The sequence below is a fragment of the Manacus vitellinus genome, unplaced genomic scaffold (genome assembly GCF_001715985.3).
Source record: "Manacus vitellinus isolate BGI_N305 unplaced genomic scaffold, ASM171598v3 scaffold_28_pilon, whole genome shotgun sequence".
NCBI classification, from domain to species: domain Eukaryota; kingdom Metazoa; phylum Chordata; class Aves; order Passeriformes; family Pipridae; genus Manacus; species Manacus vitellinus.
Window position 1 is genome coordinate 3,910,815 of NW_021940122.1, and position 12,574 is coordinate 3,923,388.

Genomic DNA, 12,574 nt, shown 5'->3' on the forward strand with positions numbered 1-12,574 from the left:
CCCTGTGCCTCCCCCGCCTCAGGGAACGCCGGATCATCCCGGAGGTGTGCTCTCGCTCCGCTTTTGTAGCACTTCTCCTTGCTGGGATTAGGAGCAAGAATGCTTAAAAAAATATTTAAGAATAATAAGCGTGTGATTTATTTAATCCTTTTAGCTGATCGGTACTCCATAGATGCAAGTCTTATGGGAAACCAGCCTCTTTCTGCCACCTTCAAGAGTCCCTGCGTATATACATTGTTTATACCCCTTTGGTGGTCCTCGTAGCATATCCTTCTCTTCTTATCACTCTCAACAACCAGCTGAAGGGAGGTTGCAACCAGGTGAGTGTCTGTCTCTTATCCCAGACAACTAGAGACAGGGGGACACAGTCTTAAGCTGCACCAGAGGAGGTTTAGGTTGGACATTAGGAAGAAGTTCTTCACAAAAAAGGGTGATTGGGCATTGGAATGGACTGCCCAGGGAGGTGATGGAGTCACCAACCCTGGAGGTGTTTAAGGAAAGACTGGAAGTGGCACCTAGTGCCATGGTCTGGTTGACAAGATGGCGTTCAGTCATTGGTTGGACTTGATGTTCTGAGAGGTCTTTTCCAGCCTAATCGATTCTGTGATTATGATTCTGTGATTCCCTTTTTTTTTTTTAAATAAGAAAACAATAACTGTAGAACGAGATTATGGCTTGTGATGTAAGCATCTTTATATAAATTAACACAAAGCAGTAAAATACACTTGTTTCACCTGGTTTAAATGGTTTGCAGAAGTACTATTTATAGTGTGTTTTCATCTTGCCGTCCAAAGGGCATTGACAACGAGACAGCAGAATGAAGTTTGAGTGCCGCAGTCGATTTATGTGTTGCACCAAGGCAATCAACCAGACCTTTCTGCTTGGAGGAGTGTTTATTGTCTTGGGTTCAAGTAGAATCCTCCTGATGAAGTACTCTGCCAATGAAGGTACTGTTGGGCAAACACGGTGCACCTCAAATAAGTAAGGGTTGATGTTTTGGGCTAAAACAGATACACAAAAACCCTACTTTTCCACCTCAGAGTTCTTTGCATAAACATCTTATTATATGTATAGGGACATGTGTTTCTGCAATGAAAAGTCTCTGTATAATCACTGATCTAACATAAAGTGATAATTTGGGTTGTAGGGTATATGAGCTACCCTTAAAAGATGAGGCAGTGAATTATTTTATAGCTGATTTTTCAATGACTAAAGTGTGTGTAAGCACTACTGATGGTACATGTCTTGATTGAAATATTTTTATTGCAACAGGCTTAGGAGAAAAATGGTATCATAAAACTGACTAGTATTTCTAGTCCTGGAAAAAGGTTGTGTCATCCTGGAAGCCATTTTTTTTCTGAGAGTAAAAAATACCATACTGCTCTTTGGGGAAAACATTCCTGCTTTTAATTTTTTTTTTTTTTTAAAGATGTTCTTGAGTTCTTACAAAAAAGTTCTACTGTAAACTGGGACCAAATGAGGAAAGATTTCAATCCAGAAAGGAGGCTATTCAAGCAGTTATATATCATAAAATTTGGAGTATTTGTAATGAAAGTGCTGATATAGCCTTTTGCATTTATGGAAAGTGACCAAAATTCTGATTGGGGTGGTTAAAATAGGTTCTTGCTCAGATCATGAATGCAAGAGTCAGAATCTCATTGTGCACTCTCTCTGATTTGCCTAATCCCACAGATAACAAATATGATTACCTTCCTACAACAGTGAACATGTGTTCTGAAGTAGTAAAACTGGTCCTGTGTGTGGTGTTGGCACTATGGAAGAGGAAAAAACGTAAGTACCTATGTTTAAAGTAACTAAAATCTGTTGACTTGCTAAGTTTTGATTTTCTTCAAATATGTTCGTTTTGTTTGGGATTTTTTTAATGATAGATGACACTTTCCGTTACCCACAGATTTTGCATTGCAGGTGATTTTTCGTTTTTTCTTTCTCGACTTTTCCATCCTGATGTAAAAACCTTAACATAACTGTGAGAGATTAACCTCATAGCATTTCAAAATGGTAGAGAACAGATATTTAAATTGGAAGAGGGTGTCAGGCACTGGAGGCTCATGTTAAATTGAACTGTTGTTTTTGTCCGTGGAACAGTCATGGCTTTGGCAAGCCAATGAAATTTTTACCTCCACAATTTGGTACAGACTTTCCTAAGACAGTAAATATATTCAGTCAGTGTTTGCCATCATTGGCTATTGCCAATTACATGTTTTCTGGTTTTCTTTCTTTCTTTTTTTTTTTTCTTCCAGATGTCTGAGTTTTGCTGAACTCAATGTGTCGGTGCTTCAGGAGAGGATTAGATAACATTATATATTCTTAAATGTGTGCTAACAAAGTACTTCTGTCATCAACTCTAGAATAGTCTAAGGCTTATCACAGTCTTCCTCCTAAAGTTTGTGTCCTGAATACATAAGTAAATGTCATTCTTTGTGCTTTGTCCTTTCTTTCTTCCTAGTGAGTTCTGGTTTAATTTGTATTTCTGGCATTACTGGCTGACCTTTGGATGCTCTATGAAGGGACCCACTGTCTGTGCCATTGTTTCAGTTCTAGATTTGATCGATAATCCACAGAAAAATCATACCCAGTAATGATGCCATTATTATGTGGGGACTCTGGAGTGCTTTTTGGCCCTCAAAGAATGGTTGAAACTTGAATTTTTGTTCCCAGTGATAGGGGTAACAGGTTCTGTGACATTTTCTCTGCTGAGGCAAGAAAGTGAACATCTATAGGCACAAGATTGCTGCTCTAGCTGTGTATTCTGCCCTGGAACTGCCCTCATCTTGCCAGAGGGCTGTGATACCTTGGTTTTTAATGACCAATGATGTTCCCGAATAGAGAACAGTGGTACCTGTACTGTTACAAGGGAATGGGCTTTTGATAATAATAAAGATGTCTTTATTACTGATTTCTTTTCCTTTCAGAAAAGAGTTGTATGGATCATCCTGTTGAATGTCTTTCCTGGAAGAATTTATGTAATTTGATGAAATGGTCAATTCCTGCCTTTCTTTACTTTTTGGATAATTTGATTGTCTTCTATGTACTGTCCTACCTCCAGCCAGTAAGTACACATATACTGAATAAAGGAACTTCCAATGTCTTCGTGGTTGGTAATACTGTTCTTAGACTATCTACTGTTGTAACACTGGCAAGGCAAAATTTACTGGTGAAAGAATAATCTGTTACCTGACCACCCAGACCTTTCCATTCTCTTGCCCACTGCTCAGCGCTGTACAGCTTTTAGCAGAGAAGAGTCTTTGTATTTTCTCCATCCGAAGTGATTTAGAAATTTAAAAGGCTGAATTGCTTAAGTACTGGGCACTGGTTTTTTACTTTCCCTCCTTTGGTTTCTTCAACTCTATATTTTTCTTTCAATCCATTTGTTCATCTTCCTGTTATTTGAGCTGCACTTTTCTGTGGGGGTTTTGCCACTTTATGTATGTGACATAAAGTGAGTAAATGTAATCTCACAAAGGGAGTAAGTGTAACAGGAACCGAGGAGAGGAGGAAGAAAACTGACTTAATTTTTGTATTTGATAATTATGTTAAGGCACAAAATTTAATTTGTACTTTCTTCTAGCTACATTCATCTTTTTGAGTGAATCTGCATATGCTGAGGAAATGATACAGTTTTTGTGCTTTCTTTTAGTTTTGTACTATGATACTTTTTGGTTCAGAATCTACATTTGAAATAAGATGAAAACAGATGGTTTGTGCTTACTATAAAGTACTGTGGCTGCCCCTGTTGGACATTCAAAGGAAATGGTTTTCTGCCTTCTCTTTCAGAATTTCTCTTTAAAATATTGTCCTTTTAGGTATAGATTTCTGTTGGGGACAAGCTAGTCCAGAGTCTAGAATAGGACCCAGCTGAGAAAATCTAATTAAAATGAGGAGTTGGGTATCTTAAAGTAACGTGCACAAATGCTTGGTTCTGTGGTTTGTTGTCTGGGGTTTTTTGGTGGTGGATTTTTTTTTTTTTTGCTGTTGGTGGTGGGTTTTTTTTTTTTCAGTTGGTTGGGTTTGGGGTTTTTCAGTTTTAGGAAGGAAATTCAGCTATAATATTTGCCAGAACAAAGCCTGATATTTAGGAGGTTGCATAAATACAATTGCGTCCTTAAGCAATTTGATTTAGCTCAGTTAAGGTAATCTTTTGTAGTATGCACAGCTTTTATTTTGCTTACACACACCCCCAGACATAGCTTGTCTCTTTCCCCTCAGAACATTGGCTATAAGATTCCTCTTTTTAGAACTTTTAGCATCTTTAGCTGAATATGTTCTATGATGGTTAGCTGAAATTGTAACATTATTATGATAGACAAGTATTAAAAGAGATAGCTAGATACTTGTAAGATAGAATATCTTGGCAGCATACAAGACAATGAATGTGAAAAGATGGAGGCAAGATGCTTAAAGGGATTTGGCTGTATCTGACTGAATTTGGTTTCATGTGAGTTTAAAAACAAAGTAGGTTTGGGACTAAGTAGTACCTGGGTGAGTAGTTGCTTGAAGTATAGAGTTGCTTTGCTGAGATTTTTTTGCTTGAGGCTTCAGTTATAGCCATGGATATTTTAGTGGCTAAATTTCCTAGTGATAAGACTTAACATTTAAAGAGTTTGTTTGTGACATGCAAATTAGTGGCATGGAGATCTTTGATATTCCTTTTCATCTAGGATAGAGGTCCCTTGAGGCTTCAGAGAACAAAGCAACTCAAAATTAGTTCTTTTTAACTACCCTTCTTAAGATTTTGATCATATTATGTTACCAGATGTTGGATGGGGAGCTTTGACTGTAAAGCAAAACCAGAGTACGCATGGAATGCTTTTACATTTTGCATCAGAATCCTTTTTTCCTGAATGGTTTCTGCTAGATTTACTTGTTTATTCAATATTTTTCTCTTTCCACAGTCTTCATTTAACATGAATATTTATTGAGTTTTAATTTTGCAAGGTGGAAAATTTGTGTTTTCTTAGGCAGATATCTCTTGTGTCAGTCACTCCTCAGCTTACTTGAGACCCTGTGTTGTGCTGTTCCATGGGAATTATTATTCATCAGATAGTTTGTTGGAATAGAGGAGAATGAAGATAATGGGAAAAGGGTCTGTGCTTTTCCTCTGGTAAATAGGAAAGGCTCTGCTCTTGCAAAATTGGGAATGTGGAAATGCAGATGAGAAAACTCAAGACAAAGTCTGTGTTTTGTACTCGAGTCCATATATGCGTTTATATAAAACTGTCTAAAAAAGTGAGTTCACTATAAGGATGAATTGGAGGAAAGACTTGAGATATTTGCATCTTTTGTACGTGTACTGACTACACAGGGCAGGCCTGAATAACACACAGTTTCCAAAACATCCCAACCTCCAAAAAGAAGGTTTTTTTTTCCTGCTGGTCCTGGTAGATTCTGATCTTTGATGATAACTGCAGTGCCTGAAAGAGCCTTCTTGGTCCAGTGTCCCAGTATAAAGTGTCTAATACAGAGACAAAACAGACAATCCTTTGCCACAAGGAGTTTGCAGCTTGGGATCATGGCCATGGATTAGGGGACTGACATTATTATACAGTTATTCCCAAATTAGACAGTAGCTTTAGAGTTGTCTTCAGTTGTACTTTGAAATAGCTGACTTTTTATTACAGTTGCAGTCTTGAAAATTCATGTCAAGCACCTCCTTACCTTTCATAAATTATGCAGCAAATGCACTTGACATACAAGAAGTTTTATTTTCTGCAAGTGCCTTGTCCAAGTCTGGGATTACCTGAGCGCTGCAAATAGCACTGCAGCCAGAAGCAGCCTCACCTTTTTATTCTTTGCTTATTTTCATTTTGGAGCAACTTCCTCCTTTGTGCTGATGCAGCTGGTTTTGCAGCTGACTGGTCAGCCTGGCTGGGGAACTGATCTGATAGAAAACTAAACTGTTTTCTGTTAAATAAGTTTTCTGTTGCATTGGTTTCAGTACAGCTTTCCCCACTACGGTTGAACTTGGACTGTGTGATTTGCATGAGATTTTTGAAATGGGCCTTGAATGTTATTTCATGGGTGTGTTATTCTACCACTTGGGTGAGGAAGAAAATTCAGTACCAGTGCTTTTCACTCTGTCACCTTGCAGAGAGGGGAAGACTTGAAGTCTGTAGGTTTTTGGTGTCCCACTGTGTCTGGAGTATAACTTTATTCCCCTTTTTCTCTTTCAAGGCAATGGCTGTACTCTTCTCAAATTTTGTCATTATAACAACAGCTCTTCTCTTCAGGATAGTACTAAAGTAAGTAGTATTTACTAAAATAAATGAAATTTTTGATCTTCCTAGCCTTGATGAAGTTAAGTTACATTTCAACTCTTGATGGGAATAATAATTCTCTTTTCTTGTGGCTATACCAGCTTGAAGAGATGGTTTTGTTTTCTACATCTGAAGGTATAGGAAATATTAGGTTATTAGGACTCCCTTCATAGTTCTACACATTTGTTCAACTCTAATAGAAAAGAATTGAAATCATGATTATATAGTCATTGAATAGTCAGAATTAAGTTTGTGTGCTTTCATTTATACATTAAATCTTTTATTTCATGATTACCAGTACTTCTTTCCAGTCTGTTGCAATGTGAATGTGATCTGGCAGAAGGGGATGAGATCAGTACGAGTGAAAGACAGAGGTGTCTTTGGTGTCAGTCCTGATGAGTTTCTGGTCAACTGCCTAGTATGTTTTGAAAAGCAATTATACGTCCCTTCTTCATTATTCATGTGACAAAAGCCAAACTCTGTCCCGTGTGTTGCACTTTGCCTGATTTATGCTCTTTATGATGTGATTTAGATTCAGAAAAGACTGACAGGGAAATGGATATTAACTTTACATTCTAAAATTTGCTTGTGTTGAATGTGGCGCAAAGATGTCTTTCCTTGCAGGTGTTAATAAACCAAAGCAGTGTCTGACAGTCTGACTTGAAATGCTTTTTCTCGGTTTAGTTTTGTGTCTCTTGTGGTGTCACAGTTCGCTTAATCTTCCAAATTTTTTATTTTCACCAAGATAAACAGGCTTTGCTTGAGTGAAAAAACAGTATAAATAATTCTAACAGTCTTATAAATTACATTCATAGATTTGTAAGAGTTACCATCATAAAATGCTAGAAAGGGGCACAAAATCATGGGGGAAAAGTGAAGTGTAGTGAAAGTTTACCAAAGAAATGATGAAATTATTTGAATGTATGTGATTTTATTCATCAGACCAGTATTCTCATGGAGACAACAGTTGCTTTTAAGTTGTTGGGCAATCAGTATCTAGAAATAATGGGATCTTGAAAGAGTTTCTTTTTCCTTATCTCTTCAGGATACTCCATTCTGTACTTCTTTGATTACCAGGCTGGACCCCCTTTGCCTTCTAAAACGTGTTGCGTTTTGGCATTTTACTGTTAATTCTGAAAAACTTCTGAAAAGACTTTTCTTTGTGCCTGTCTGTCTCCTTATCTGTGTGGCATGATGTCTTTATGTGGTTTATAGACCTGGTTCTTCTGTCATTTAATTTATGCCACTGTGTTTCTAAATTTGGTGGCTCTTTTTGTCCACTAGGCGAAGACTCTCTTGGGTACAATGGGCATCTCTGGTGATTTTATTCCTGTCCATCGTTTCCCTGACTCGAGGAACTGGAGGCCATCAGCAAAGCTTGGCTGCACATGGATTTCATCACAGTATGTTTTTTAGTCCGTCTAACCACTGCCTTCTCTATGCTGGACCTGAGGAAGCATGCGTGGAAAAAGGCAACTGCGTAGCACCAAGTTTCCTTCACAGCTTCCAATGGAATGTCACCAATACCATGGCAGGAGCACTGAAACCTCTTCGCCTCAGCCTGGGCCATCTGCTTATTCTAGTGCAGTGTTTTGTTTCTGCCCTGGCCAACATCTACAATGAAAAGATGTTGAAAGATGTGGATCAGCTTGGTGAAAGTATCTTCACGCAGAACAGCAAACTCTACGCCTTTGGGGTGCTGTTCAATGGGCTTATGCTGGCGCTGCAGACAAAGGACCGGAGGCAGATAGGGAACTGTGGCTTCTTTTATGGGCACAACATCTTCTCCGTGGCTCTTATATTTGTCACAGCTTTCCTGGGGCTGTCTGTAGCCTTCATCTTGAAGTTCCGAGACAACATGTTCCATGTTATGACTGCTCAGATCAACACTGTCATCATCACCACAGTGTCTTTCATCATCTTTGACTTCAGGCCTTCTCTAGAGTTCTTTTTGGAAGCTCCTGTAGTGCTTCTCTCCATATTCATCTATAATGCCAGTAAAGCAAGAGGCCTGGAATATGCCAGTCTGCGGGAAAGGGGAAAACTCGTCAAAGGAGATGGATGGGAGAGGTCAAGTGGGGTAAGGCTTTTCTGTGCTTGTCTCCCATGGTTTTCTCTTTTGTTTCACCTCCATTTATGCTATGGAATGTTTGGAAGACTCATCTTGGATGTGACCAGACTCATCCCTCAACACCAAAGCTCCTCAGTATTTCTTAAAATCATGGGTATTGCTTTCCATATGCTACTTTTTGAAATCATGAAGCCTATGTAGGCATTGCTTTCCTGCTGTGACTTTAGGCAGTCCTGTGAGCAACTTCAGCTTTGTACAAGTCCTTTCTTGAAAGCTTTATAACCAAGAGAGTTTACTTGCCCAGGGCATTCAGAAATTGGAATTGCTGCCTGGGAAATTATTGTATTTAAGTAGAACTGATAAATCTCTGTAGCTTAGCCCACATCATGAAGAGGTCAACATGTATGATGTTAAGATTCTTTCTACCTTAACAGTCAAAGATAGCTGAAGACAAAAAGGTAATATTCAAAGTACTGAGTTTTAACACATTTTTTTCTTCTTGCTAAATATTTCTTCCAGGCCTGCTAGTGGTTTTTGTTCTAATTTGAATAGTGATCTAGTTAAGTAGTACATGTCAGGGAGGGCTCTCTCTTAGATCTGTCCGTCAGCTGAGCTGAGCAGTGACCTGAGGGGAAGGGGTGGTGTCTGTGCCTTCACTCTGCCTGTAGGGACGGATTGTGGATACACGCTGAAACCAGCAGAGAGCACTGTCCCCACTGAAGTCTAAGAAACACTAAACTTGGAAGAGAGATTTTTCAGAAATTCCACAAGGTGCCTTTTTAGGTTGTTGTTTTTAATGAGCAGTAAATAACACAAAGTTGTATATTTTTGGTGTGCCAGGTGTCGTCTATTTTAGCACTAACAACTGAACAGCTGTGGTAAAAACAAATAGCACTATGTAAACAGGCTAAGCCAACTGTATCTTGGGTTGCATCAAAAGCAGCAGAAACAGCAGGTTGAGGGAGGTGATTTTGCCCCTCTGCTCTGCTCTTGTGAGACTCCCACCTGTGGTACTGTATCCAGCTCTGGGGATGTAGATCTGCTGGAGTAAGTCCAGGAGAGAGCCACAAAGATGATCAAAGGGCTGGAGCACCTCTCCTCTGAAGACAGGCTGAGAGAGCTGGGGCTGTTCAGTTAGGAGAAGAGAAGGCTCTAAGGAGACCTTATAGCACCTTCCAGTATCTAAATGGGGCTGGCAAGAGAACTGGGGAGGGACCTTTTACAAGGGCATGGTGTAGAAATAGGACAAGGTGGCATGGCTTTAAACTGAAAGAGTGGATTTATTTAGATTAGGAAGCAGTTCTTTCCTATGAAGGTGGTGAGACGCTGGAACAGGTTGCCCAGAGGAGTTGTGGATGCCCCATCCCTTGCAGTGTTCAAGACCAGGGTGGATGGGGTTTTGAGCAACATGGTTTAGTGGGAGGTGTTCCTACTCATGGCAGGGGGGGTTGGAACTAGATGATCTTGAAGGTCCCTTCCAACCCAAACCATTTCATGATTCTAGGCTGTTTTAGGCAACAAGTCACTACAAAGTATTGGAGATGCAGGGAATGTTTTTATGAGCATGTATATCCTAAACCTCATAACACACTGGTGAGAAATTTAAATTACAGCATCTTGATTTTATTATAAATGATACCTTCAAAATAAACCTTGCTCTTTTTTTTTTTTTGGTGTTAATAACAAGATGACTTTTGCTCATGTTGTTCTCTTTTGCTTCTGTTTCCTGTAGGATGGAGAAGAATTTGAGAGGTTGAACAAGCCAGGCAGTGACATTGATACAGATGAAGATTCCCTCTAGCATGAGGCTGGCTCAGAGGAGTGCTATTGCTCATAGTGAGAGAGAGTTAATCTTTTATTAACAGGGTTGTTTTTCCCCACTGGCAGACTAATCGAAACTGTTTTGGGGCTGGATCTCAAATGTGGTTGCGGACAATATTCAAGCTGTATATATGGAGATTTGTATTCCTCTGTGCCTGTCTCCCAGTGTCTGGGGAAGTGAAAATCTGGAATGCCTTTGTAGCAGCTGGTGAATTTTACATGCAGCTTATGTGGCCTAACTTTGAAAGAGCTTGAATAAAACAAAAATGTGTTGAACAGTATGAATGCATCATAGGGTCTTTTTTTTTTCGTGTTTACAAAGGCTTTGTGTAGAGGCTTAGTTTGCACTGGGGCCACTATCTGAAAACAAATATTATGCAGCTACAGCGATGACCTTCAACATCTGGGGCACTGAGCAAGAGGGTACAGGTGGTACTATTATCTGGTGTTGCTCCACCCTGTCAGACTGATAAGGTCTTGGATTAATTTTGTAGAGAGAGAAAACATTCTGCAGAATGCCAGGCATAGTGATCTTGGAATTGCCATTGAGGCATCTACTGGATTGTATTTTGAGTGAGATGAAAAATTAGCGAGGTTCCAAATTATTCAGAGAATTTTGAAACTGGGAAGGGAATGGGGATGCTGATAAGGGATTCTTGGTATGTTCCAAAAGCCTCTTCTCTCATAGCAGGAGAAAACATGTTGGTTTATAATTTCCTCCCTTCAAAAATGTGTCTTTCATAGTTGAAAGATACTGTCAGAAGAATTTTTAAGAAGATAAGCAATGAGTTCAGTGTCAGAGCCTCATACCACAGTGTATAGTAAGCAGTTAGTGATGCATTTCTCTGGACTGAAGACAGTCCTGCCTTTGTTCCCCTCTGCCATTCTGTCCAGGCTTAGTATATAAAGCTTACTTACATGTACTGTATTGATGACTTATTGCTATATTAATTAACTTAGCTCCTGTCATTGATCCATCAGGGGAGGCAGCCTGTTTCCATGTGTGACCAATGACTGTCAAATCATAAACTATGAATCTAAAACTATTATTTTTTTCTGTATTAATTTTTGTCTAGTATATATTAAGAATAACTGTACAAAATTAATTTACTGTTGTGGTTGAAAAATCTTTTGCATCTAATTTCATTGTGCATGGATAGTAGGCCATTTCAACACAAGGAACCCTAGTTGTCTGCATCTGTACTGAATAGGAAGGCATATTTCAGTGTAAATTCCAGAAATGTAGTTTTTATTGGTTTATGATGACCTATTTGGGGAGATGAAACTTGGAAAAGAATGCTCAAACTGTTGAAGACTTAGTGGCAATAAGACTTTTTTTTCATTACATACAGCTGTGCAATATATACCTGCCTGAGTTCATTGTCTCTTTCAGTCATAGCAGGTATTTCCAAGAAGAGTGAAACTACTGTTAGCTTTAGATTGCTTTGCATTTACATGAGCAGTAGTAGTTTTTTACATGAAGTAAAAGCAAGTTAGAACATAGAAATCAGCCTCATCCCTGTAATGACAGGGCATCAAACCAAAGATGAATGTCATCTGTACAGATGCAAACATATGTTTGACCTTCCTGCCTGAAATATCAGCATTAAGAGAAATGAGATATAGAAATGACTGATCTGCAACTGTTATAAAGTGCACTTAGTTCTTGCTTTCAACTCTTGTCCTGCTGAATGATTTTCCCCTCTAATTTTCACCAATGCTATCCTGTGTGGCTTACTTGACAAAAGTACTGGTGATAGGATTGTTGATCAAAGTGTTTACTTGCACTGTGGAGTTGGTCCTGTCTAACATGTAGAAATCTTTCTTTTGGCTTCAGGTTGGAGGTCTCAGGGAGATTATGTTGGATGGCCAGGCAGGTTTCTTAAAATAATGGAGGAGAACTGTATATCTCCTTTGCAGCAGCAGGAATGTTAACGGATGCCTAAAAATGGGTAAGGATTTGCATCATCTTAGCAGTAAAATAATGTGTATAGTAACCCAAAAACATAATCATGCAATTTTTGGCAGCAGTACTACTCATGGCAATGGTCAAATTTAGTATGTAAATGAGATTTGTTAGAGGAAGTGACTGTGAAGGATTGTCAGCTGGAGAACAGCCCTAGTTAGCAAGGGGGAGCAGTTCTCTAGAGTTACACATCTTAAATAGATCATGGGAAATCTTTCTTGATTAAGTATTTCCACTGTATGGAAACTTCTCCATGTTGGAAAGCTTAACTATATTTTGCCTTAAATGACAATAGGGAAATTTATGAGGATATTTTTGGCGAGCAGCATTAGTTTGGCACTCATAGCATTTAATGAATACATTGGGCAGAGAGCTTTTTCTGAGCTTTGATTTAGAGCCCAGATTCACAAACATTTGAACTTAATTGCTGCTGAGGATGTT

General features: G+C 39.0%; 1 protein-coding gene across 2 annotated transcripts in view; it reads left to right on the forward strand.

The window, feature by feature from the left end:
- The first annotated feature begins 6 nt into the window (after positions 1-6).
- SLC35A5 (solute carrier family 35 member A5) overlaps positions 7-12,574 on the forward strand; it is a 65,160-nt gene continuing 52,592 nt past the window's right edge. The window contains exons 1-8 of one of the 2 annotated variants that reach the window (XR_001920907.2): positions 7-320; positions 795-947; positions 1,693-1,791; positions 2,934-3,070; positions 6,193-6,260; positions 7,560-8,355; positions 10,079-10,182; positions 12,005-12,119. Coding sequence is in view for 1 of the 2 variants with exons in the window: in XM_018074647.2 (XP_017930136.1) it covers positions 818-947; positions 1,693-1,791; positions 2,934-3,070; positions 6,193-6,260; positions 7,560-8,355; positions 10,079-10,147 (1,299 nt within the window). In the remaining variant the exon portion in view is untranslated. Of the gene's footprint in view, positions 321-794; positions 948-1,692; positions 1,792-2,933; positions 3,071-6,192; positions 6,261-7,559; positions 8,356-10,078; positions 10,449-12,004; positions 12,120-12,574 lie in introns of those variants that run through there. The other variant, XM_018074647.2, reaches the window with a different exon arrangement.